The sequence below is a fragment of the Zeugodacus cucurbitae genome, chromosome 4 (genome assembly GCF_028554725.1).
Source record: "Zeugodacus cucurbitae isolate PBARC_wt_2022May chromosome 4, idZeuCucr1.2, whole genome shotgun sequence".
NCBI lineage: Eukaryota > Metazoa > Arthropoda > Insecta > Diptera > Tephritidae > Zeugodacus > Zeugodacus cucurbitae.
The window spans coordinates 22541663-22565641 of record NC_071669.1 but is presented as its reverse complement, the minus strand read 5'-3'; the positions used below and the strand labels follow the sequence as shown (position 1 = coordinate 22565641).

At 31.3% G+C, this 23979-nt stretch overlaps 1 protein-coding gene across 3 annotated transcripts in view; it reads right to left on the bottom strand.

The window, feature by feature from the left end:
- Positions 1–23979, bottom strand: part of Tret1_18 (facilitated trehalose transporter Tret1-2 homolog) — a 70699-nt gene that overhangs the window by 10292 nt on the left and 36428 nt on the right. For 2 of the 3 annotated variants that reach the window (XM_011188115.2, XM_011188116.3), the window contains one exon: positions 10819–10897. Coding sequence is in view for 1 of the 3 variants with exons in the window: in XM_011188113.3 (XP_011186415.1) it covers positions 2880–2990 (111 nt within the window). In the remaining 2 variants the exon portion in view is untranslated. Of the gene's footprint in view, positions 1–2879; positions 3138–10818; positions 10898–23979 lie in introns of those variants that run through there. The other variant, XM_011188113.3, reaches the window with a different exon arrangement.

Sequence of the window (23979 nt, the reverse complement as noted above, 5' to 3'; positions counted from 1 at the left end):
GAAGGTTATGTTGTGGTCTGTGGCTTAGAATAGTATATTTTTGTTCCAAGCATCGCTTTTGTAGAGCTGCGCTTCTTTTTATTATGGTTAAATAATACTTCGGAATAAGTGTCTCAAAACAACTTGAGCTTTTCCTTTTTATTTTACTATCTTTATGGTATAAAAGTCTTCATACTAATCATGTGATTCAGGTGACCCTCCAGGTTTAATAACAAATATTTATAATATAATAATAACTAACACAAGTAATTACGCTAATTGAGTCAATTAATTATGTTAATTGAAATGTAAAAAAGTTCTTATTTAATTGAATTGAATATCTTAATTGTTTGGTATTATTTGGAAAATTTTACTTCCTGTTTGCGATAGCCTTAAAAACATAAAATAAAATTCGGAAGCAAAAACAATGTCATTAAAAGTACATGCGTATGAGCAATTACTGTATGCATAAAAATTCCAAATTGCACGAAAATTGAGGTTAATTACACATCAATACCAATTAGTGACTATTGACAAAAATTTCAATACACGTGTTAGTGACTAAATCTGCTTTTTTGGGGGAAAGTAAAGTCATGCAAATAAATGCTGTTATGTTTTAGAATTTGATTATGCGAGAATTAAATAAATAATAGCCTTTTAAATAGGCTGTGTTTGTTTGCCTTATATGAGAAAAAAATGGTGTAAATTACTTAATTAAAAATTAATAGTGAAAAAAAAACAAAATTAGGTGTGATTTAGAATAAAAAAAAATTGAAATACATGTAGACATGACAATTGTTTTTGATGAAAATAGTTTATTTTTGATGCTCCGACAACTGATTATCAAGATCAATGTTATATCGCTTTAATATCGTAAGTTCGCTTTTATACGGCATAGCCTCTGGATTTAGATCTCTGCAATCTATTTCCTGTGACTAACCAACTCTTATCCAATATTTGAAAATACATTACTTTCGCATGAAAGAACACATTCAAGTTTGAGGTTTTGAGGTAATAAAAAATTTTCGAGTGTTGACATTGGGATCAAGATTCAAATTGTCTTCAAAACACCAAATTTACGCCAAATTTTAAACAATTCGATCATAATTTTCAATATGCTATCAAAAAGTTATGACTATGTTTCGTAAACTCCGAGTTTATGACCATCTTATGATCTAGCCCTAAAAGGTGATCTTAAGTGGTTCTCTGCTGTTTACCGCCAAGCTTTAGAACTTCAATTTACGTATACTTCATATTTTAAGGCGATTGAACGAGCAACAATGAGTCTTACATATAGTAAATATTCTTTCAGAAATTGTCAACGAGTTCAATACAAAGACTGTGTTCAATACGCAGACCGTGTTATGGAAAAATTGTGCGTTAAAAACCAAAACTAGTTTAGATAGTTGAAGACCAGTAGCGAGATAACAACTACCGATGCATACGAGTATTTGTATGCTAATAGCAGACTTTGGAGCAAATGTGACTGCGTCAACAGCATGTGTACTTATCTCGAACTGGGGGAAAAAACGCTTATTCGTGAGTGGAAGTGTGAGCTGAACTTTATTTGTGTACAAACATACATATAACCAATACAAACAATTATACGCTTGTGTGAGCGCAGACACACATATTGCGTCTTAAAAAATTTTCCATTAGCATTGGTAAGGCTGCAGGCCAAAAAGCAAAGCTACAGCACAACAATAATAACAAAACGGTCAAATAAAGTAGTGAATATTGAAAAGAAACAAAACTAGGCAAATGAACGCGCCAACGTGTGGTGACAACAATAAAGTTGGCGGTATATTTACAAAGTGCAAGCTGGAACGCTTACAAAACTCGTTCATACGAATCTTACAACGTTGTCGCCTGTATTGGCGCTATAATGTTTGCAATTGCATATTTGGGCGGTCAACTGCCACTAACAACTATTAATAGATGCATTAGCAACCGGTGGTCTGTGGTCAAATGTGGGCTTGGCTGCGCTTTTGGTTTGCATTTGCCAAGCATTAAACCAGCTGGCATGCAGTTATTAAACTTTCGCAATTACTACTCTCATAAATATATATATTAATAGCTTATTTAACGGTTATTAGTTTTTAATGTAGGCATAACTGTTTAGCCAGCGCTAGAAAATTATTCCCAGTCTAGACTAGAATTATGACAATAAACATATGGAAAAGAGCTTTTTGAAAACTAGAAAACTAGAAGAAAAACTTATGAGTAAATATTTTTTAACATTCTATAGCAATTCGAACTCTAAGGAAATATACAATCAAGCTTTAAATAGTCCTTAGAGCTTTTGCTTGTCCGAAATAATCAGTGGAAGCTTGATAAAGAGGCCGAAAGTAATATCATTCTTACTAATTTATTTAAGATAATAAGTCTAAATTGAGCTTTGGAGCTTTCACTGTTTTTTTTTTATTTTTAAATTAAACTAGAACATCACTTTAAAGCTTTCACTTGTTTGTAAAAGCAGTGAAAGCTTGATTTCAAATAACTTTTTCCCACGAAATAGGGATATCAAATTTTTAGTTTAGTTAGGTGAAATTTTGATAAAAAACTCTAATCTACAACAGACTAATAGAGAAATATAAAAAATGATACTAAAACTGCATTTTAGAGCATTCAATTGTCCACTGAAATGCGGAATCAGAGGTTCCAAATAATTATTTTCCATGAAACGCTGTCAAGTTTGAAGTGAAGCGAAGTTGTATGAAAGTTCAATAGGGATATGATATTGTTAGGATTTTTTCTCACTATATATGATTTGTAATAAAATTTATCATTAGCACAAATATTGGGTTCCGTTGAAATGAAATAACTGTGCAAGGGATACTAATATTCTTGTAATATAACTCATGTAGTATAACAGTATTTATAGATTTTTCATTGCATACCGCTTTGTTCGAGCCATATTTTTCACCGGTGTCCGTCGCCTCCAGCAGGTGGGCGCTCTCCTCTTTAACGCCCACTTTGGCTGGCGTAATTTCCGTTGAGGCCGATGACATGTTGCTAGTTTGCGTTTTTGTTGGTTTTTGGATTATTTAATACTTTTTGCTGGTAGTCCTTTCGTGGTTGCACTAATTAATTGCTTGTTGTTGTAGTATATTAGTAGCACTATCAATGTCTGCCGAAATGAGATTCCTTTCAATTATGCAAATGTATTTCGTAAGCTATATGCCAGCTCTAACTCTTGTAATTATTTCGAGTTGTGGAATGTTGAAATGCGTCTTTTTGTTTGAATTACAGTTGTAACTGAGTGGCGAAAAATTTTGCTGAAACAAGTTTTGAGTTGTCTGCTATTTGGAAAACGCCTTCTTACAAGTGTCTCACACTCACTTTCACTTGCACTCACGCACTATACTACGAGTATATGTATATTGCATAAAATTATTATTTTTGAATATATTTTTTTATATTTGTTATAAATTCCCACGATGTTGTTTTTTTTTACCACTACGCACGCAATGTCCTTCGAGTGTTATTGTCAATGTTATACACGGAATGATTAATCATAAAAATAGTGCACTTCTGTTGCCTCTACTGCTGCTGCCGTTGTTTGCTGCTACTCGTCTAACTGTTAAATGCAGATTCGTCGTTTTGGACTTTGTGCTCCTGGCGTTCGCTGCTCACACGTTATTTACCGTTCGGTTTTTCGGTTTTCGGCTTTCTGTAGTGCTGGCCACCCGCTATCGTTTACCCAGCTTACTTACGACTTCGTGCAGTTGTGCGTCCTGACGCTTCAATAACACCCACACTTTGGCAATGAGAAATATTGACGCATGCTCCGTTATGCCGTGACATTGACGTTCATTCCTTGATTTTTATTTATAGTTTATGTTGCTATTGTTTTTGCTTTGATGTCCTTGATGTTGGCGTATTTCACAAAAAATTATATATATTTTTGGATAGCAAAGCCGGGTATAAGCGTTTAGAAAACTGCGCCAAAATGTTTGAACTCACGCAATTTTTTAATTTTTTTTATATTTTTTTTTGTGTTTTTTTCGACTTTTGTTGGCTTATCTGCGCTGCTCTATTGTTATTTTTTATTCGAAAATTTCGCAGCTCCTGAAATTCTTTAACTGACTAGCGTAGTTGTACGTATTTTTGCTGCCACTGTTATTTTAATGTTATGTACATATTTACAATAGAAATATCCCGTATCTTTAAGTACCGTTTACGTTGTGTTTATTGCTCGATATTGCTGTTGGTTATCCTGATATGCGCTATCACACAGTTTCAATGCACTTCCTGTGTCGCTTTGCTTTCCTTTACAACAAACACTTTTGCTTTTATTTCCGCTTTATATAAGTATATCAACTTGCTGAGTACGATTCGAGTATTATTTGCTCTTGTCTTTTTTTTGTTTTTGTCGTTTAATTTCCAGCTAAGCGCGTAAATCGAACTTTATCTGTGTACCGCGCGAATGCTTACAAGTAAATGCTAAAAAATTCGCCTCTCGCATGAAATATAAAAACTTATATCCACCAACCACTATAGTGTGCCGCACACACCTTAATGTGCCGCCTTTGGTGCGTTTTGGTGTTAGTGCGGACGCATCACACACACATATACGCATACATATATACATATATATGTACATATATCACTTGCTATGTAGCTAGTAAATCGCGTGCGCCTGTTATTCTGCTCACGAGTAGGGATGGCAAAATTTTTTTTTTAATCGATTAAATAATCAAATGATTAATTGCAAGATATAAAAAAATAATTGCAATTAATTGCAATTAATGTAAAAAAATCGATTAATCGATTAATTCCAATGTTTGCATAAAGACCACAACCAAGTTTCAGCGACGAATCTTGTATTATAATGCTCTATCACAGAGTCCCAGACATATCCTAAAAGAGAAAATGGCCTATATTTGAAGTTAAGTAGCACATTAAATTTTTCAAAATTCGTACAGCAATCTTAAAGTAAAAGAATTGCCTTTTGCTTGAAATACTATGTTTTGCAACTTTGCGTAAAAATAAAACCAATAAAATATAGGAGACTATATTCTTATTTCAGACATTCAAATTATTTTGGTATATACACAAAAACAAAAACGGAAATAAAATTAAAATATCGTATTAAAAATTCATTTGTCTTAGCATAAAGGAAAATATATTCATTGAAGTCAAGAAAATTTATTCTCTGTTCAACCAAGTTTGAAGAAAAAGCAATTTCGATAAACGTTTTGTTGTCAAACGATTGCGTTTTTCGGTCGCAGTTGCACCCGCTTTTGAGAAAAGCCGCTCAGCTGGTACTGAGGTACCAAGTAGATGACAATACTTTTTTGAAAGTCCGTACAGTTTTGGGTAAACGGTTTTCATTTCTTCCCAAGCATCAATAGTGTTTCCACTTAGTTCTAATACCTGACAATTCAAATAAAAGCTCAATTCATCTTGTGGAGATGTAAAATCGTTGCCCTTCCTCCTTCTTTTGTGCACTAGAGTTTTGTGAGGAGCCCAGAGATCAAACTCATTCTCTACCGATTCCACTGACGATTCGCTGCCCGTTTCCATAGTATCATCTGCAACTGTTATTTCAGTACGTAAAAACTTTATAACTGGGGACAACGCTAATGGGTCTTTGAAATGAATTATTTTGAATCTCGGGTCGAGTAATGTTGATGCAGCTAGCAAAAAGGAATGTTCGATGTAGCCAAATCTACGATCAAACTGATTTAACACGACATCTTTTAGTTGTTCAGCGACTGGCTGTTTAGCTGTTATTCTCACTATTTGTTCCCGACCACAGTGAACTAATGGAATCACTTGACTTAACGTTGCTCGTTGTTCACCACTTAGTTGTACAGTCATTGCTTCTAATGGTCTAAATACACTGAGTATTTCGATGATATCATCTTTTTCCTTAGATGTTATCATTACCGGTGCGTCAGAATAGTTGAGGAGTATTTGGTTAATATATGACCATAGTTTAATGAACCGTTCAAGCATGTAGTAAGTCGAATTGCAACGTGTTTTCACGTCCAAAATTGGCTTTAGCATTTTGCCTTCAGCTACTCCGGCAGCAGCTTGCATATTTCGAAGATCATCATTAGCTTTAACACTTCTTTTTAGCCACTTAACTATTTTTTTGCATTTTACAACAACTGCATTTACTTCAGGATTGTTCAGTGAGTTTTCACATACCAAATTGAGGGTGTGTGCAAAACAAGGAATATGGCGTTTTTTGCCAAAAGAATCATGTACTGCTTTTACGATGTTTGCACCATTATCGGTCACTACAGCCATTACTTGTTTTTCGTCAATAGAAAAGTCTTTCAAAGCAGCAATGAGAACTTCGGAAATATGTGATGCAGTATGTGTTTCCGTTAATTTATAAACGCCAATTGTTCCATTAAATTGCTTCGTCCCATTTACACCATGAATTGGCACACCAAGCATGCTATTCATTTCTACATCAGTCCAGATATCTATCGTTAAACTCAAATATGAAAAAGTTTTTAGCATCGCTACACATTTTTCTTTTTCTTCATCGTACATTTTTTCAATGTGAGCCTTGATGGTATTTCTTGTTGGGACTTTGTAAAGAGGAAAATGTTGCTGCATGAAACTTAAGAAGCCTTTACCTTTTAAAAAATAAATGAACAAAAAGCGTCATTAATTATCAATTTGTTTTGTAATGTATTTTAATATACCTTCAACAAAGTCAAAAGGTAGATTATCCTTAATAACCATTTCCACTAGCTTTTGGTTCTTTGAGCCATGAAGCGAAAAGTTTTCAATATTTTGGAAGACTTTAGAAATGAGGGGTTGAGGATTTTTATTGCTACAGCTGGGTAGCTCTATCATGCTGCTTTCATTCGGTTTCTTGCTGCTGAAGCTTGGCCCCTCACTCAAAGGGCTTTCATTAATTGGTTTGCTGCTGCAATTCGGCATTTCAATCATGGTTTCAGTGTCATCATCACTTAGGGAAACATTGTTTTTACTCCTAGATTGCAGAGTCTAATTTGTACACATATATTTATATAACTAGAAGAAATTTAAAATGTAATACCGATTGCTCCAACTTACCACCAATTTGCAGGCTACAGTTGCATGCTTTAATTTTAAATGCTGCAACATATTTGATGTATTATTAGAAAATTTTAAATTTTTGCAGCAAAGTTGACATTTAACGTAGTTATTGCTTATTTTATTAAAAAATTTCCACACTTCGGTTTTAACTGGCGCCATTGCTCTTCAAACAACTGAACGTAAAAAGCGTTTGACTTAACTGTAAATACAGTGTTACCCGACATTCTTTTTTTGATATTAAACTACCTTGACATATTAGAATTTCACTATGTTTACAACGTTTGCAGTCATTAATGACTGATGTGACCAATTTCGACCCTTGTAAGCTAACTTAGATGAACATAAAATGTATTAAATTTGAAAATGCTGTTTGCGATTATTTTGCAATTACTCGAGTAATAGTCGAGTAATTAGAAAAGGTGTTTCGATGCAATTAAATCGTAAATTGAATGAAAATAATCGATTAATTTAATCAAATGATTAATCGTTGCCATCCCTACTCACGAGCTCACGAGCGCGCGCTCAGCAACATCCACCACGCCCTCTCCACCATTCCTTCGCATACCGTTTTTGCTGCATACAAACGTTTACTCGCAGCAGTTGCGCGCCGCACACACCTCCAAAACGGCAGCTGCAAAGCTTTGACGCTTGTTTTGTTTGTTGTTGCTTTCCACAGCTGCTAGCGCGCCCGTCTAACAAGTCATTCACCATTCGCGTAGCGTGGCTCGTTGGTTGAGGGGCTGGTATGTGGTGACAGCGTGTTGTTGGCATTGTGTAGCATGCGAGTAGGCGCAGACAAATGGGGAAGCGGCGGGTAGCGGTATGTAGTTTGTATGGGCGATAAGCGTAGCTACTTTTTTTTGCCTGCTTTTGCATAGTTTCGTTCAATGTGCGATTTTTGCTTTGCTTTAGTTTTTTGCTGAAATTTCTTGTTTTGCTTTGAAAGTAGCTTCGTCATGCTCTCAGCGCAGTTAAGCGTTCGTAGATATGCGCTCGCATTGCATTCGGCTAAATGGTACGCGCCCCTCTTTCGGTTTGTTTTGTTGCTGTTTTAAGCTTAATGTTGTTTGTTGTTGGTAGTTGTTGCTGTTGCAATGAAATGCATGTAAATACGTCACGTCAGAGATACGAAAATGTTTTGGTAACAAATCGATCGATTTCTATGCATCTATGAAAGTGTATAGAGGAGTATACATATCTAACCTTCGTTCGAAAGTACAATAAATTCAGAGAGGAAGTGTAGCTGAGCGCAATTGCAACTGCAAAATGAAATTCGCCAAATCCTTTCCAAGAAAGCGGATAATCATGGATTATAAATAGTTCGTTAAATGATGAAAGAGTTTGTCTTACGCAATACCGGTGAAATACCGCTAACTACATCGCTGCTCAGAGAACTGACGCATGATTCCAAAAAACTTACGAAATTGCTTCGTGTCTTAATATAAAGTAGATATTGAGTTTTTGCAAGAAAGTCTTTGAAACCGGGGTCTGATAAAGGTAGTACAGGGTTTTATAGAGAAATATTATGGAGATTTTTAGAGAAATTTTATAGAGAAGTAATAGCGTTTTTTGGGAAAAAATATAATCTTATATGCGATAATAATCAGGAATATTTTGCTGGTATAGAATTTAGATTCCTAGCAAACCTTTGAGAAAACTTTTTTTTGGATCAAACATAAAAACTCTCAACTGAAATGGAAGATGGTTACTTACATCTGAATTTTCATATTTTTTATATCAATATTCGTATATGAAAAACTCTAACTTTTAGCTTAAATTACAGATACTAAACCAAATTAAAACATCCAAACGATAGTGCCTGAGCTAATTTACTCAAGCTTGTATTTAATTCGAGACGTTCCCAAAATAAATATTTGAATAGTCTTCAATAAGTAAGGAAAATAAAAAGCCTTTTGAAATAGTGTTCTTGAGAGTGAATCATTGCTAAGGGAAGAAATTTTCTAGACCATTAGAGTCCACATAGTCGAAGATCTAATTAAAAATATTTTGTATGTGTAGCATCTATTCAAAGTACACAAATTTGAGTAAATATTTTGTTTAAAAGCGATTTTCCGAATTTCATAATATCTAGTGGAATTCAGCTGAACTTTGAAGCATGTAAACAAAAATTAATTATGAGGTTTTCCTTTGTGTGTATGTATATGAATTTTATTTGTTGTTTTTCGAAGCTACTTTGTGTGCACTGATGACTAAAAATGTCCATGCAACTAATATTATTATCATTGTTTTCTAATTTTTAGTATTTCCTAATTCTTAGCAATTTCTGTATTATTCCAACACACAATTTTTGTTAACTCCTCTTCTTATCACCTTTATTGTTTCTTTAATATTATCAAATTATTGAATTCCACTACTAATACTAATATGTTGATAAATATTTTTGTTGTGTACTGCAAATATTTGAGTATTAAATAATGTGATAAGAAAGGGAAATTAAATATTTGTCATTTACTTAGTAACAAACAAATTAAAAGATTATAAATATTTCGAAAAAATGGAAAATTTCCAAAAGCTTGTAGAAAATGTTAAAGGAAAATAATTTGGTAATGCTTAACAAGATTTCTAATTTACTGCGAATTAATTATATTTTGTAAATATTGTGATAGAAATTATGTACACAGCTACACTCATTATTTCTATATGGATTTACAGACCACTCTGTTTGCAGTCGCTTGCCCCTATTAGATGTCAAGGAGTCTTCAAAGTCAAAATATTTATTTGCATAAGTACAAATATGTAGATGTCGCAAACAATTGCAAATTGCGTTTTAAAAATGGCATAATTTCCAAGCAGGTATTTAAAAGGAATTAGGGTTGTGTTATTATTATTTTTTTTTTTAAAGAAACTATGTAAATAACGCATATTTTTAAACAGTTTAACATTTCAGAATTTTATTTTTTCTTATATTTTACTTTATTTTATTTAATTTTATTTTATTTAATTTTATTTTATTTTATTTTATTTTATTTTATTTTATTTTATTTTATTTTAATTTATTTTATTTTATTTTAATTTATTTTATTTTAATTTAATTTATTTTATTTTATTTTATTTTATTTTATTTTTTTTATTTATTTTATTTTATTTTTTTATTTTATTTTATTTTATTTTATTTTAATTTATTTTATTTTATTTTATTTTATTTCATTTTATTTTATTTTATATTTATATTTAATATATTTATATTTTTACCCAAAACATTTAACACCTTAATGTTCATTTTATGCGAACATGTATCGATACCGACAAAAGTGTCAAGCCTTATTAGAATATTAACCTCAAATGGTATATCGAATAACATTGAAATGCATACGAACAAATACTTATTGGATTTTACTTGCTTTATGTAGATGATTGTGAATAACACATTACTTAACTAGATGCATTATCAGATATACAATGTATGTATATAGCATATCGAAATCTTTTATTAAATCAATTCTATCAAGAATTTGCCAATAAATGATGCACTAATCAGCACTTAAGACGGTTTACTGAATGATCGGTGGTTATAAAACGAATGGATGCCTCAGTTATTCACAATCTTTCGATTCATACATCATTTACTCTCGAAAGATTTTGAACCACGGATTGACCTTAATCAGTCTTTTGGTTTAATAAATGTTGTCTATAAAACAAAGTTAAGATGTCGCAGTTTTTGCTCAATTGTACGCAGAATATATTTATGTATGTATAAATATCCTGTCATAGGTCAACTAGTCATCAGTCCTATTCCTTTTTTTATAAAAAAAATATGTTAATATTACTCACCGATTAAAAAATTAAGCCTTTATTGAGGTATTTGAAGTATATCAAGGATTAAATAAATCCTTCAGTGGTAATATGATAGCTGTAAAGAGGGAAAAGAGAAATAATTATTAATTTTGATTCATGACTTATATTTTTATAAAAAAAAGCGTTTATATCACCAAAAAAATTGGTAAAATTCTAGAATTAGACAAAACTACACAGATGTAAAGAATCCTATAGTTAAAAATAAATAAAAGATTAATCTATAAGAACTTTTGCCCAAAGTGAAAAAACACTATTTTCAAAGGATTTGGAAAAAGGATTTCAAAGGATTTGAGGAAAGTTACAACAAAGTTGTAGCTGAATTTAATACTTGGAAGTATAAGGTAGAGAGTTTTTTTATTCTATATACGATTATCTTATTAGCTAGTTGTTTGTTGGAATCGCCACTATCAAATATCGATGAAGTTCCCAAGCTTAAGTAACAATATATGCATATATATACTTGTATATTTACTATATGTACCTAAATAATAAACAATTGCTACGAAAAACAATTGTATATTCTTCACGAATTGCAGAACATGTTTAATAAAATGCGTTAAAATTTTATTGTTGTTATTATTATTATTTTTGGTTAACTGAATTGAAAATTGTATGCATTATAGATTTCAGTTTGTTTCCTTCCAAGTCATAATACTAGATATTACTTTTAAATAAGTACATATGAGTTTATATTTAGACTTAACCAAACAAGCAATATTTTTGCATAAATATTTGAAGTAGTCAACGACGCAGGGGAACTTGAGATAATTTGCAATTTTTACCACAATTTTATGCAAATATTTGTAGTATACATATACATACATTTCTTAAAGCATTATAGTACTAAACCGCAAAGCTTAAAATGGCTAAGAGGTTGGTTATGGAGTGCTTCGCATTTACTGATACGAAAACGTGATTTTCTATGTTGACTGAACCACTTTGCTTTGATCAATAAACCGGTTGATAAAATAAATATCATGCATATTTTAAGGCGGGCAAACAAGCGAGTTTAGTATATATGTACACAACAACAGCGGAGGTGAGATAAAAGACGCATACTAAATTTGCCCTTCATGATAATGGGAGACCAACAAGTGTGTCTACACACAGAGAGGTATGTATATACTGGGATATCTACAAATATACAATATAGAGTCATACACACATGTAAGTAAGTAATTGCATATAAGAAAATCAAACTGCAGTTCTTTGTTCAATTTCGACCAAATTCTGAGAATAATGAGAAAGCGCACAATCAAGCCTTTTAAGGATATGACTTGCCTTAATAAGGGACTTTTGCAGCATGCAGTTTCGAATGCGTCGCTCTTAAAAGCCTCCTAAAAGCAGCTCAGTTGTTTGCACATCTCAGTATTCTCATACATACATAAGCATTTCTACAAATAACTGGTTTCTCAAGTACAAAAGAAGGTCGTCATCACACTCGAAAACAATTTCGCTAACAAAATTCCAATTTCAAATCAGCTATGCATACATACATACAAAAAACAAACAAACAAACAAAAAAACACATTTTCGAAAGCGTTCAAGGGGCTCGTCTCAATACAAAAATACAAATTTTATATAAGTACGTGCACATTTACACGCGGCCGCGTATACGTGTTATACTACCCAGTGAGACATAAAAACTAGCCAGAATTAATACCACTACATAGAGATGTGTATATTTATATACACGTTTTTATGACACTGGTCACGTTGCCACAAAACTTCTAAAAGCAAAACTGAATCATGCTCAGAGGATAAAGAGACTACATACACACATATATATTAAATTATATTTGTATGTATGTACGGCATTTCTGGTTTGAGAACGTGTGCTAGACGGTGTAGTCGACGCGCCCAGTCGGTTGCTTTGTCTTGCCAAAAAAAGGGGGACGAGAGACGTCATCATGAGTATGTATGTATGTATGTATAATAAAAATTGCCTATATGTATATTTCGCTATTTTTAACCCCTAAGTTGAACACCCTCTAAGAAAATACAGCTATTAAAATATATTTGTAAGTTTTTAATAGTATTGATCTAGTTTTGTTACATGAATCTGCAACTGAAATTCGTTCGAGGTGAAAATATTTAATTTGAAATAAAACCGCGAAAATAACGACTATGTATACCGGACTGCGATGAAAATCTACCTATATCGTTGATAAACACTAAACTTATCGTTAATGAATAAAAAGTTGTCGCCATCACTAGTCTGGAGGGACTTGTAGAATTATTGTTTGGAATGTAATTCAATGCCGTTAAAGATACCCTGTAGGAAATTGAGGCTGATGATTGGAAATAAGACATTTCTAAGGTATATAATTTTAACTTATATTATCTTTCAGAGTATAGAAATGTATAGTGTATTAGCAGAACTTTAAATAACAGTTATGATTTAATTAGAGTAATTGGTAAAATGTTCGACATATATTGGCTCGAAAAAAATAGTTGTATTAAAAACTAAAAAAAAAACTCTCGTTCATTAATTAGATAATGTTATTCTAAAGATGTATGCAAAATTAAAAAAAATCGTTTCATAATATTTCGAAATATCGCGTCCACCGACTTAAAAAATTGAAATTGAACGTTTTTCATTGAAAGTGATGTGGCCTGATGGGTTGAACTTCCAAAGGGTATATCTCTTAGAATTTTAATCGGTTTGATTTGATATTTGTGGATAATATTTTAAACATATGGTACTATTTAATAAGACAAAAACAAATTTTCCGAATTTTTTAACCCTAACCGCTTAAATTTGATTAAAGAATACAGCATTTTGCACCTTCATACATGTTTCCTTTCTGTGTTAATGCTTTCGACAGCCTAGAATTTATTCAGATTGCTTTTGTTGTTTTATATTTATTATTTATTTTATTATTATTACATTTTTTAGTACCAAAATCTTTCTAATAATGTCATAGTAAAGACAATTCAAACTTTTTAAAGAATATCATTTTTTTTGAAGGACTTTGGCGGATTATTTCTCTTAGGAGTTACTTTGTAGCATTTTAAAATGATGACTTTATTGATTTTTATTGGTTTTGTTTTTGTTTTGGTAACTGACTCAGCTCGTATTGTACTTTGTACCAGCGAAAAAATTGTTGGTCGTTACTGATAACTACAAAAATAACGAAGTGACGCAAAGATATACATACTTATGTAAGTAAACATGTACATGCATACCTAAATATTTTTAATTTGAGTACATACAATATACATATGTATGTAGTCAACAAAATGAGTAATCCACCAATGTATGAAATCATTGTAAAAATATTCGAAACTTTTTTTTACAAACCTCACATCAACCATTTTAGGTAAATGCTGTTGCCTTGCATTATAAAAGTACACACTGCTCTTTATACAAACGCCTACATATAATGTATGTTTGTATATACACATGCCATTTATGTGTATGTAATATGACCAGTGCAATTGCACCAACAAATATTACACTTTGTACACTGCACGCATTTGCGCCAAAACGTCGTTGCTTTGACGTCACGATACGTTCTTGCCAACGATGTGCCAAGCCCCAAAACCAACACCAATCAGCAGTGAGCAGAACTTGCTGCCTTTACTTTTTTGCCTATTTTATTTCACCTTTTGTTGTTAGCTGCTGTCTGCCTCAATGCACGAGGTTGTGTTGTAATTTGTAGGCGCACACCCCCCAAGCAATACATGTGTATATACATAGCTCGTCAACAGGCGAAAAGCCGCTGCTCAGCAGTATTGGTTGTCATTATATGTATATGTGTATGTATGTTTATGTATATGTATATATTGCCAGTTTTTTGGCGCTTTGTTGATCGTTCGTTGCCTTCAGTTGCCATGTATACATACAAACATATATATATATATCAACACAGTTCGTTCAATGTCTCTTGGCCCACTTTGGTGAGGTTAATAGTGTTGGCTACGTTTAGCTGTATACAAGTGCATATGTTTTTATGTATGTATATGTAAATATATATTTTCTCAAAAATTTTGATAGTGCCATATGTATGTATTTCGAAATTCTACACAAGTATTGCAAATGTTGTTCGTCACTCGCTTCGATATGAATCATTTTGTTGGTGAGAAGGGCAGAGTGGTAGTCGTTGCTTCGGCAGAACAATACTGAGCAACACACACACATACTCACAAATGTGTATAAGTATAACAAGTAGTTTGGCGCGCTCTCCAACTGTGCAAATATGCAGCCACGTGTGCTCAATGTAACGGCCAATGAAAAAAATGAGAAAAGGAGCAAAAACAAAAGTAAACTAAAATCAATGCACTCATTTTGCATGACTTTTGTACGAGCACATCACGCGATGTGCTAAATGTGCTTACACGATTACATATATATTTACATATATGTATAAATAATATGTGCATACTCAAGTATTATTTGCAAATAAGCAAGCGAGCAGCGCAAAAATTGTCGCGTGTTTTTTTAGTGTACTTACATAAAATGCACTTACAAGTGCTCACGAGTCATACATACATGCATGCAATCATTTAGAGACACATAAAATTCGTTAGCCAGGCCTCTTTCGCAGCAGCGCAGTTGGCGGTAGCATGCGCAAGTGCCTACTGAGCGCAGTCACATTTCTATTAAGAGTGATAAGCAAAATTCCAAACAACTCACAATTCGCATTAACAATTATTAGTTATGCGGGCATTCAGTGATAATAAATTGCTTAATTAAACGTCGCGAAATGCAGCCGCTTGTGTAGACTTTATAGATTAGCAGTGAATTGTGTGAAAATCGACGCATTTGCGCTGGAAATAGACTTTGATAAATAATGATATGTATGGAGTCGTGGCCATAGGTGGAAGATCATGTGACTACTGGTTACGGTTAGTTTGTGTCAACAGCCATATTGATGGCTGAGCAAATTAACACAATAGTGAATATACGCAGTGAAGTTCATTAGGCTCGTGACTCTAAATGCATAGCGATTACCGTTTCAATATTGTTTGTTTTTAAGATGCTGTGTTCTGTTGGTCAGTCATTGTTGGTTAATTGTATAAAAATAATTTTTTTTAATTAATTGAGTCATTAATTTTTAATTTACCGAATTAGTAGTTTAGTTGAGATTAAATGATTAGTTTTTTGCTAAGGAACGTGAGAGAAATTAGCTTTGGAAGACGCTGTTATTAATAAATAAGGAATTAGTGGAGTCTTTAGCTATATTGTGCTTTGAAACATGTGGTTAACACGACTTAAATACATTTGTGTTTTTTATAAAAGCTAGTATTTCGAGATTCCATCACGACTTTTCCATATTATATTTTGAAATTTAGTCTTCTTATCAGTAATATTTTAGTTTTTCTCTGTCATAAACATCATAAATAGTTCTTGTTTTGTTTGTTTTATTATTTTATTTATAAAAATTTATTGCCGCAAGAAATTATAGTGTTTATTATTTTGAGTTAGAAAAATTTATAGCTCAAGAAATGCAACAAGAACGATAAAAATTTTCTGTGGGTTTATTCTAAATTTAGTTTTCTATTTTTCGGAGCATTTAATAAGCGCATTAGCTGTATTAAATATTATTTTGAAGGAGAACTATTTATCAAGTACATGATGTTATATATAATCTAACGAGTTGTTATTAATTCTGTGGAAATATTATATATTTTATTATTTGAATTAAACTCATTAGAATATGATTGAACATTTACAGATCTTAACTTCAAAGTTACGAAGACATAAGAAAATATTACTCATACGACATGTTGAGTTTTTATAAACATATTTACAACTTTTAAGGTAAAAAAGAGAAATTGTAAAATACGTTTTTCTATATTGAAAATATATGTTATAAAAATAGAATTTATCTCATGCAATTTACAGATCTTTTTAAATATTTTGTATTTGTTAAAATCAGTATGTATTTCAAAGTTATAAAAAACTAAAAAAAAAACTTTAACAACTTATAATACAGTCAAATACGTCAACAAATATAAAAATATATCAAACTGAACTCATTAAAGTGACATTTTTAACGCAAAATTAAATTTTGTTCACTATATATATTTTTTTTTTAATTTTTGGTGAAAGTTGTTTAAAGTGCAAAGTAGCAATTTAAATTAACTCAATTTATTTTTAGTTCAAAATGTAGTAATTTACCAAAAACAACAAAGTAAACTGGTTGAAATATATGTATATAATATGCAAAATGCAAATGCTAATGAATTAAATCTTGATCTGCGTTATAAATGCGTGACCTTCAAAATGAAATGTGTTTAGAATTTTTAATTTGTATAAATAAACATTTCGCGCTCTTGTTGTTTTCGCATTAATTTCTAAGAAAAGGAATGTTGTATTCATATGTGTTCGCAAAGAATGATAATAAAATTATAGAGATATGTGTATCTCTATCAAAATAATGCATTTGACAAAAATATAATATGTGGATATTAAAAGCGGGTAGCTGCTATTGTATAATAAAAATATTTGGAGTATAGATAAAATATTTAATTATATTATATGACTTAAAGTATTACGGTATTTGGAAAATATTTACGTTTTATATACCATATGCACGCTACTAATTTACTTATAATGTATGCAATTTCTCAATGAATCAGCAAAATTGCCAGCATTACAATTCTATGAACTAATTTAAATGGAAAACTGTACTCAAGTCTACTGTCAGATACGCATTTACATTAGAATTCCTTTCCCACACCATCAAATCTCATTTTATAGTAAGATTTCACTAATTTTATACCCTTCATGCTAATTAATAAGCAAATAAGTAATGCTAAAGTCTATAGCATATAACATAGCATGTTACAACGCAAGTGCATAAGCACCTGAGCGGCTTAATTTAGTTTAAAATATTTAAAGTCAATATTTTTAATAACGGCATAAAAATAAATCTGTCGCATCCTCGCATGTTTACAAAAAATCAAACAGTATAGTAGGCCAATAGTCGGAAAGAAGCTACAGCAACATTCCTTTATACTAAACAAGCGAATGGAGCTGATTCAGCGGTCTAAAATTTTTAACAAAAATTTATTTTTATAAAAAAATTAAAAATATTTAAAATAATATAATTTTAGAAATTTATAAATCTTATTATTAACAAAAACGTATTTTTATAAAAACAATAAAAAAAAATTAATTTAATATCATTTTAAAATCAACATATTTTTTTTATAAATCTGGAGATATTGTATTCTTTATTTTTCTTTTGCAAATATGGTAAAGATATTTTTTACGTCGCTTATAAATTATAACAAGTATAAATATATACAATTTTCTAATTTTATTTATTTTTTTGAGTTTGATTATCAATAAATACTATCACTAAACAGTTTCTAAACTATTAATTGCATGTATGATGACTTTTAATTGTGTTACTACGCCTAATTCTAGGCTTCATTTTCTATAAAATCAAACTTATATATATAAAACGTTGCCTACATTTGGGCGTGTGTTATATAAATAAAAAATTTAAATTATCAATTTCAGTAAAAAAGATTCTAAAATTTATAGTAAGTATCGAAAAATTATCATTTGTATGAGAAAAAAGCTTCTAATATTACTGATATTACTGATACTACTGATATATATACAAAAATATAATAAAATATTTAAATATTATATAGCGTAGTTATAAATAACGGTTTAATATAAAAACTTTAATTAAGAATAAAACTAAAATTTTGTATGCATACTTTCGTCGCTAAGTGTACATAACAGCACAATTTCAGTGTCAACCGGTAAGTAGCAGCAAATACCCATTTGTGTATGAATGTTTGTTAATTTTGTTAATATATTTACACAATTGTTTATGCATAACTAAATACATATATACATTTTCAGCACAACTAGTATGTAGTAAACACTCTCACCAATAACAACAAAAAGTTATTAACAATTTTTGTATTGCTCACTCAAAGCTCACTAACTAAAAACATTTACCGAAAGCTTTCATTTTGTGCGAGCTTTTAATAACATATAGTAACAGTGGCTTTCAAACTGTTTAAAGCTGCAGTATTTGCAAGTACAGTGCCATACAAATGTGTGAGTGCTGAGCAATAAATGCTTTGTAAGGAGTTGCTGGCGATAAAAGCTTTTTCGTTTGATATTTATGTTAATATTGTTATTATTAATGTGTATTATTATTATATGTGTGTTTATATTGTTAATTATTTGCTGGTAAACTTTTTGTTTTTAGTGTATAAACTGGCAATTTTGATCAACCAATATTTAATTAAAAGCTTTTGGTAGGTGTTTAAGTAGCATAATGACTTTAGAGCGTTTTTTGTAAAAATAAATATGTCAATTATACATACATACATTAAGCAGTACATCGAGTCAAATTTCTTTTATTATTTTAATGCTCACAAATGACATTATTTAAATATTTGCTTATGTTTTTTTTTTCTTACAAATTTCTACTTGTTTTTCTTTTAGTACACAACAACAAAATACTTGAAGTAAATGCACACTTCTAATAAATCTCAAGTGGCGCGCACAATTGTCCAATTTAGCACTTTATTATTATTAATATTGTAACTTTCATCAAAGCTGCGCACTGTCACGTAAAATTCATTGTGTCTAGCTTTAGTTAAATCTCTCAAATTACACTTATTTATGTACACTTTAGAAGAATTTATAGAAATGTGGAGCATTTCACAGTGGCAAGCGGAAATGGGCAATTTTCCGTGTTATTCGCAGCGGTCAGTGACAGCATTGTCTGGTAAATAAACTCGTAAATATGTTTATGTATCATATTGAAGAATTCAACCGGCATTTATTCATTCATGTGTGCAAATTTTTAAGTATTAGTGATTATGGGATTACTTTGTATACTCATACATAGAGAAAAGTTGAAAGCTATGAAGAAATACTGATTTAATGCAAGGAAGCCACTTAAAAGTTTTTAAAATTGAAGACAATGAAACTATTAGAAAACTAATAGAATCGAGTTCACCATCAGTAAACCCTTTTATTTGTGTCAAAAAACACTCTATTTATAAGACCAAGGGCTGATAAGGTGAGCTTTTGTCGAGCATAAAAGTTTGGCGAACAAGTACCGCGAAGTTTTAGCTCCGGAAATACCTTAAGGTTGTAACAAATAAGATACTGCTGTATATACATATATTGAAAATTACCACACCTCAAAGGATTTTAGACTCGCAACCTTTCTTTCTTACATATCTCTTCGAAGAAATAATTAACAGTATAATAAATGGTGATTAGTTTTCATTCCACGAATGAGTTATGACTTCCCTCGAGTTTCAAAGTGAAAAAAGAGGCAAAGAAAGATTAAAAATTTTTTCTTTGTAAGGGAAAATACCAACCCACTAATCAAGCAATAAAGCACGTAGGTGAAATTACGTCAATGACATTATACAAGACCACTGGGTGCTAAAGTACCAAGAAATTTATTGAGGAATAGTGAGTTTACGATATGCACTACAACTCATATATTATATATCGCTTAACCCCAAGCAAATTGACTATTTAATGGCACCACTTCAAATCTGATTAAATTTGCGCGAATTATACATACATAGATATTTGATGTTATTTATTTTATTGCTTCTTTTTTGCAATGTCACATCGTACTTTCAATAACGCGATAAGCATATTTGATTAGGTCAATGGAAAAAAATTTACTACAACTCACGAACCACCTCCTACACTCTATCACCACATCGGTATTATATAAACTCATAAATTCTTGAAATGTTTTTTAATGTCATGTTCGATCATACATATAATATTAAAGCGCGCACGTACGAGTTTCAATCGAATTTCGATTATCGCATTCAAAATTTGCAAATATGTTTTGTATAAGTGCTAGGTTTGGCCTTAGAAAATAAACAGTAATGCAGATATGAAATGCAATAAAAAACATGCAGGAGTGCAAGGTCGCTAAAGGTGGCCACCTAACGGGAAATGATAAGAATGGCGTGAGCCATTAGCAATTTGATTGGACATTTGATTATGTATGTATGTGTAGCATAGTAGAGTGAGACTAAACTGTTGAGTGAGTAGTGGTGCTCCTCGTGAGAGTAAAAGTCATATTATGTCCCTGAACGACAAACTAATGGAACTCATCTAAGAAGAGGTTCTGTTAGTAGATCATGTTGGGTCTCCTTCCCATTACGATCTAAGAAATACTAGAGAATACTTTGATAAAATTCGGTACATCAGGAAAACGAAAAGTTCGTCGTTCAGGTCCTATGTTTTCAGTCTCTCTTTTCCTCCCAAACAACACTTATTCAGTCGAGTTTGATATGCAACAACTCGTACAATATTATTGTATGCAAGAACCAAGCGAAACCAGCCTTGTGGTTATACTTAAGAAAATAAAATATATTCAAAGGTATGATTCTAGAATCTAGATCATTAATCTTTATCTGTTCTGCATTTAGACTGAACAAGCGTGGCTATTTAAAGCGATTAGCTTTGACTAATGGACATTAAGATTTCATTCTACCAATATAATGCTTAAATAATGGTTTCTGTGGAAGAAGGAAACAAGTTTAGAGAATAGAGGCTGTTAAATCCACCTACATCTATAGAGGAATCTAAAATTAATGATGGTATTCGCTAATTATTCTGAGTAACCAGACATTATCTTTTCCCGTTGTCTATATTTTTCAGCAGAAACGACTTCTTACAAAGTAGATTTAGTTACACTATTTAAATCTCAAGACGACGAATCTGATTTTGTTGTTCTCTGATTTGTTAAAATCTCTTCGCTTTGAATAGCAAAATGAGTTTTACTTAAAAAGAGAGAATCGAAATGTGAACAAACGAATTATTTCTCTATAGAGATACGTCATTTAAAAATTCTGCTGACGTCATTTAAATATTCAATTTCGGTGTGAAAATTTAAAGGACTTTGCTACAGCAGAAATTAGTATTTGATCGACTCTATTGAACTCATGTAATCACATTGAATACTTGTCTTTCATTAATTAGTACCTCTCTGACATTAGTAACTCACTAAATTAGATGTAGCTGGAATTTTCCTACAGGGTCATGCTAGTGTTTGCTTTGATGATTATTTATTTCGGAAAATTTTAGAAGCAAACCATTATGATTTATAAACGCATTTATTTATTTGCTTTGAACATCCATATCATGCGTGAAAGTCAATATACTATGGGAGACAAGGTACAGCACACAAAACATAATTGAATTGAATTAGGGGACCTATTGAAATAATTAAACGCATGTTATCAGCGCCACTAAGAGCAAATAAAGTAAAAATTTATTAATTTTAATGTTTTTAGTTTTATTTAGTGGCAGACACGATTATATATATGTGTATATAGACTTTTTGATTGGAAATTTTTTTTGAAACTATTTAATAAAATTTTCAAGTGGAAAAATGCGCTGCTAAGACGATAAGCGCTAATCTAGTTGCTAATTGCTGGAAAAGAATTGTAGGAAAATATTTGTTTGTTTGTGAAGAAGATAAAAAAATGTTTGTATATAATTTTATGTTATTTATTTTACACTGAAAGAGAATTAACAGCACTGGCACAGCTGCATGAAGCAACCACTTAGGGCCAACATAACACACTTTAAACGCACTCAAACAACTTACTACGTGCATAACGCCGCAATACAGGTTGCACCGGAAGTAAGTACTCACTTATGCATATCAATTATTACTTAATTAAAGATTGGAATATTTTTTCTTATCAACAAACTTACATACTTGTCAAAAAAAACAAACTATAATTGATGACTTTCGAGACCTTCAAGCTACGCACTTTATCAGTCTCAGTCAGTTGTGTGTTTCACATAAGAAGCCAGGGGTCTAGACAGGCCCTCAGACGCTCCGTAATCAGACAAGACGGCTCAAAACAAATGAATGGTGACTTAACAGCGAAATCGCAATTACGCGCATTCATCATTTTGGAAATAATTAATTCACGACTAGTTAATGCCAAGTAAATTGGGTTAATGCGTCAAAAGTTGTAGGAATCAGCGGAAATTCGCTAAATGCTCATTGACTTTGCACATTGCGCGAGTGTACTTTTAAAAGCTCAACAGGCGATTTAGTGGGCGTGCAAAGTGTGTTGTTAATTGCAAGCGTAGGTATATATTATAATAATATTATATACATTTATAGTCATTTATTTAATTCACAACATTTTTATTGTTATTTATTGTTGTTTTTCATGTCAATTTGCTTGATTTTGCACTTTCCATTTCACATTTGCTTATCAACTAGCACTCGTATGCTTAGTTAAGCGTACTTGTGACAAGTGCATGCTGTATATATACATATATATGAAGGTTATTTATTTTTATACAAACTTACAAATATTCTCATAAATTTTTTGCAAGTTTGCGCACAAAATTGGTGAATTCTGCATTGTTTAACATCTGCCGGTTGTAATTATTGTTATTGTTTTTTTCGGCTTTTCTCATTATAATAGCAACAATTATTTTTTTGTTTCACAGTTTCTTATTTTGTCATTTTGTCATTCGCCATTTATTGCACGGAAATAGGTACAATAACAATTTATTATATGCACCAACCAATATAGAACATATGTAATTACCACCTAAGGTTTATCATAGTTGTTGAGATAATTTGCTGTTGACATTTGTATTGTTTGTCAACTCATTAAGGATACGTGATAAATTATATAAGAATGACTATTGCAAAATGTAAATGTGCTGCGAAATTGGCACAATGGAATGTGACCTTGGGTATTGTGAAGGTTGGTTAACTGCCAAGGGAAGGAAGGTGGCATTGTAATAAATACCAGAAAAAATCGGAAAATGCTAAAATTGCTTAACTGGAATGTTAGATAAGTGAAAACTTTTGTCAACACGTAGCTGAATAGGAAGTAAACAAAATTAACATTTTTATTTTAACAACGCTGATCACTAAGCGATCCCATACAGATAGAATTTAAGTATTCTTAAAATACCATATTTTTATGCAAATTATTTGATTTTGTGAACAACAATAGAGAATCCTACTCCCCGCAAAAACTCTTATTGAAGGCCTTGCCAATAAAATCTAATGAAGAAGTAGTGAATTAAAGTATACGTGACGAAATCCTCTTAGTTTTAGCGAAAACCTATTCTTTCATATCACGAAAGTTTGCTTAACCAAGAATTGATGGGTAGATGATGGAAAGAAT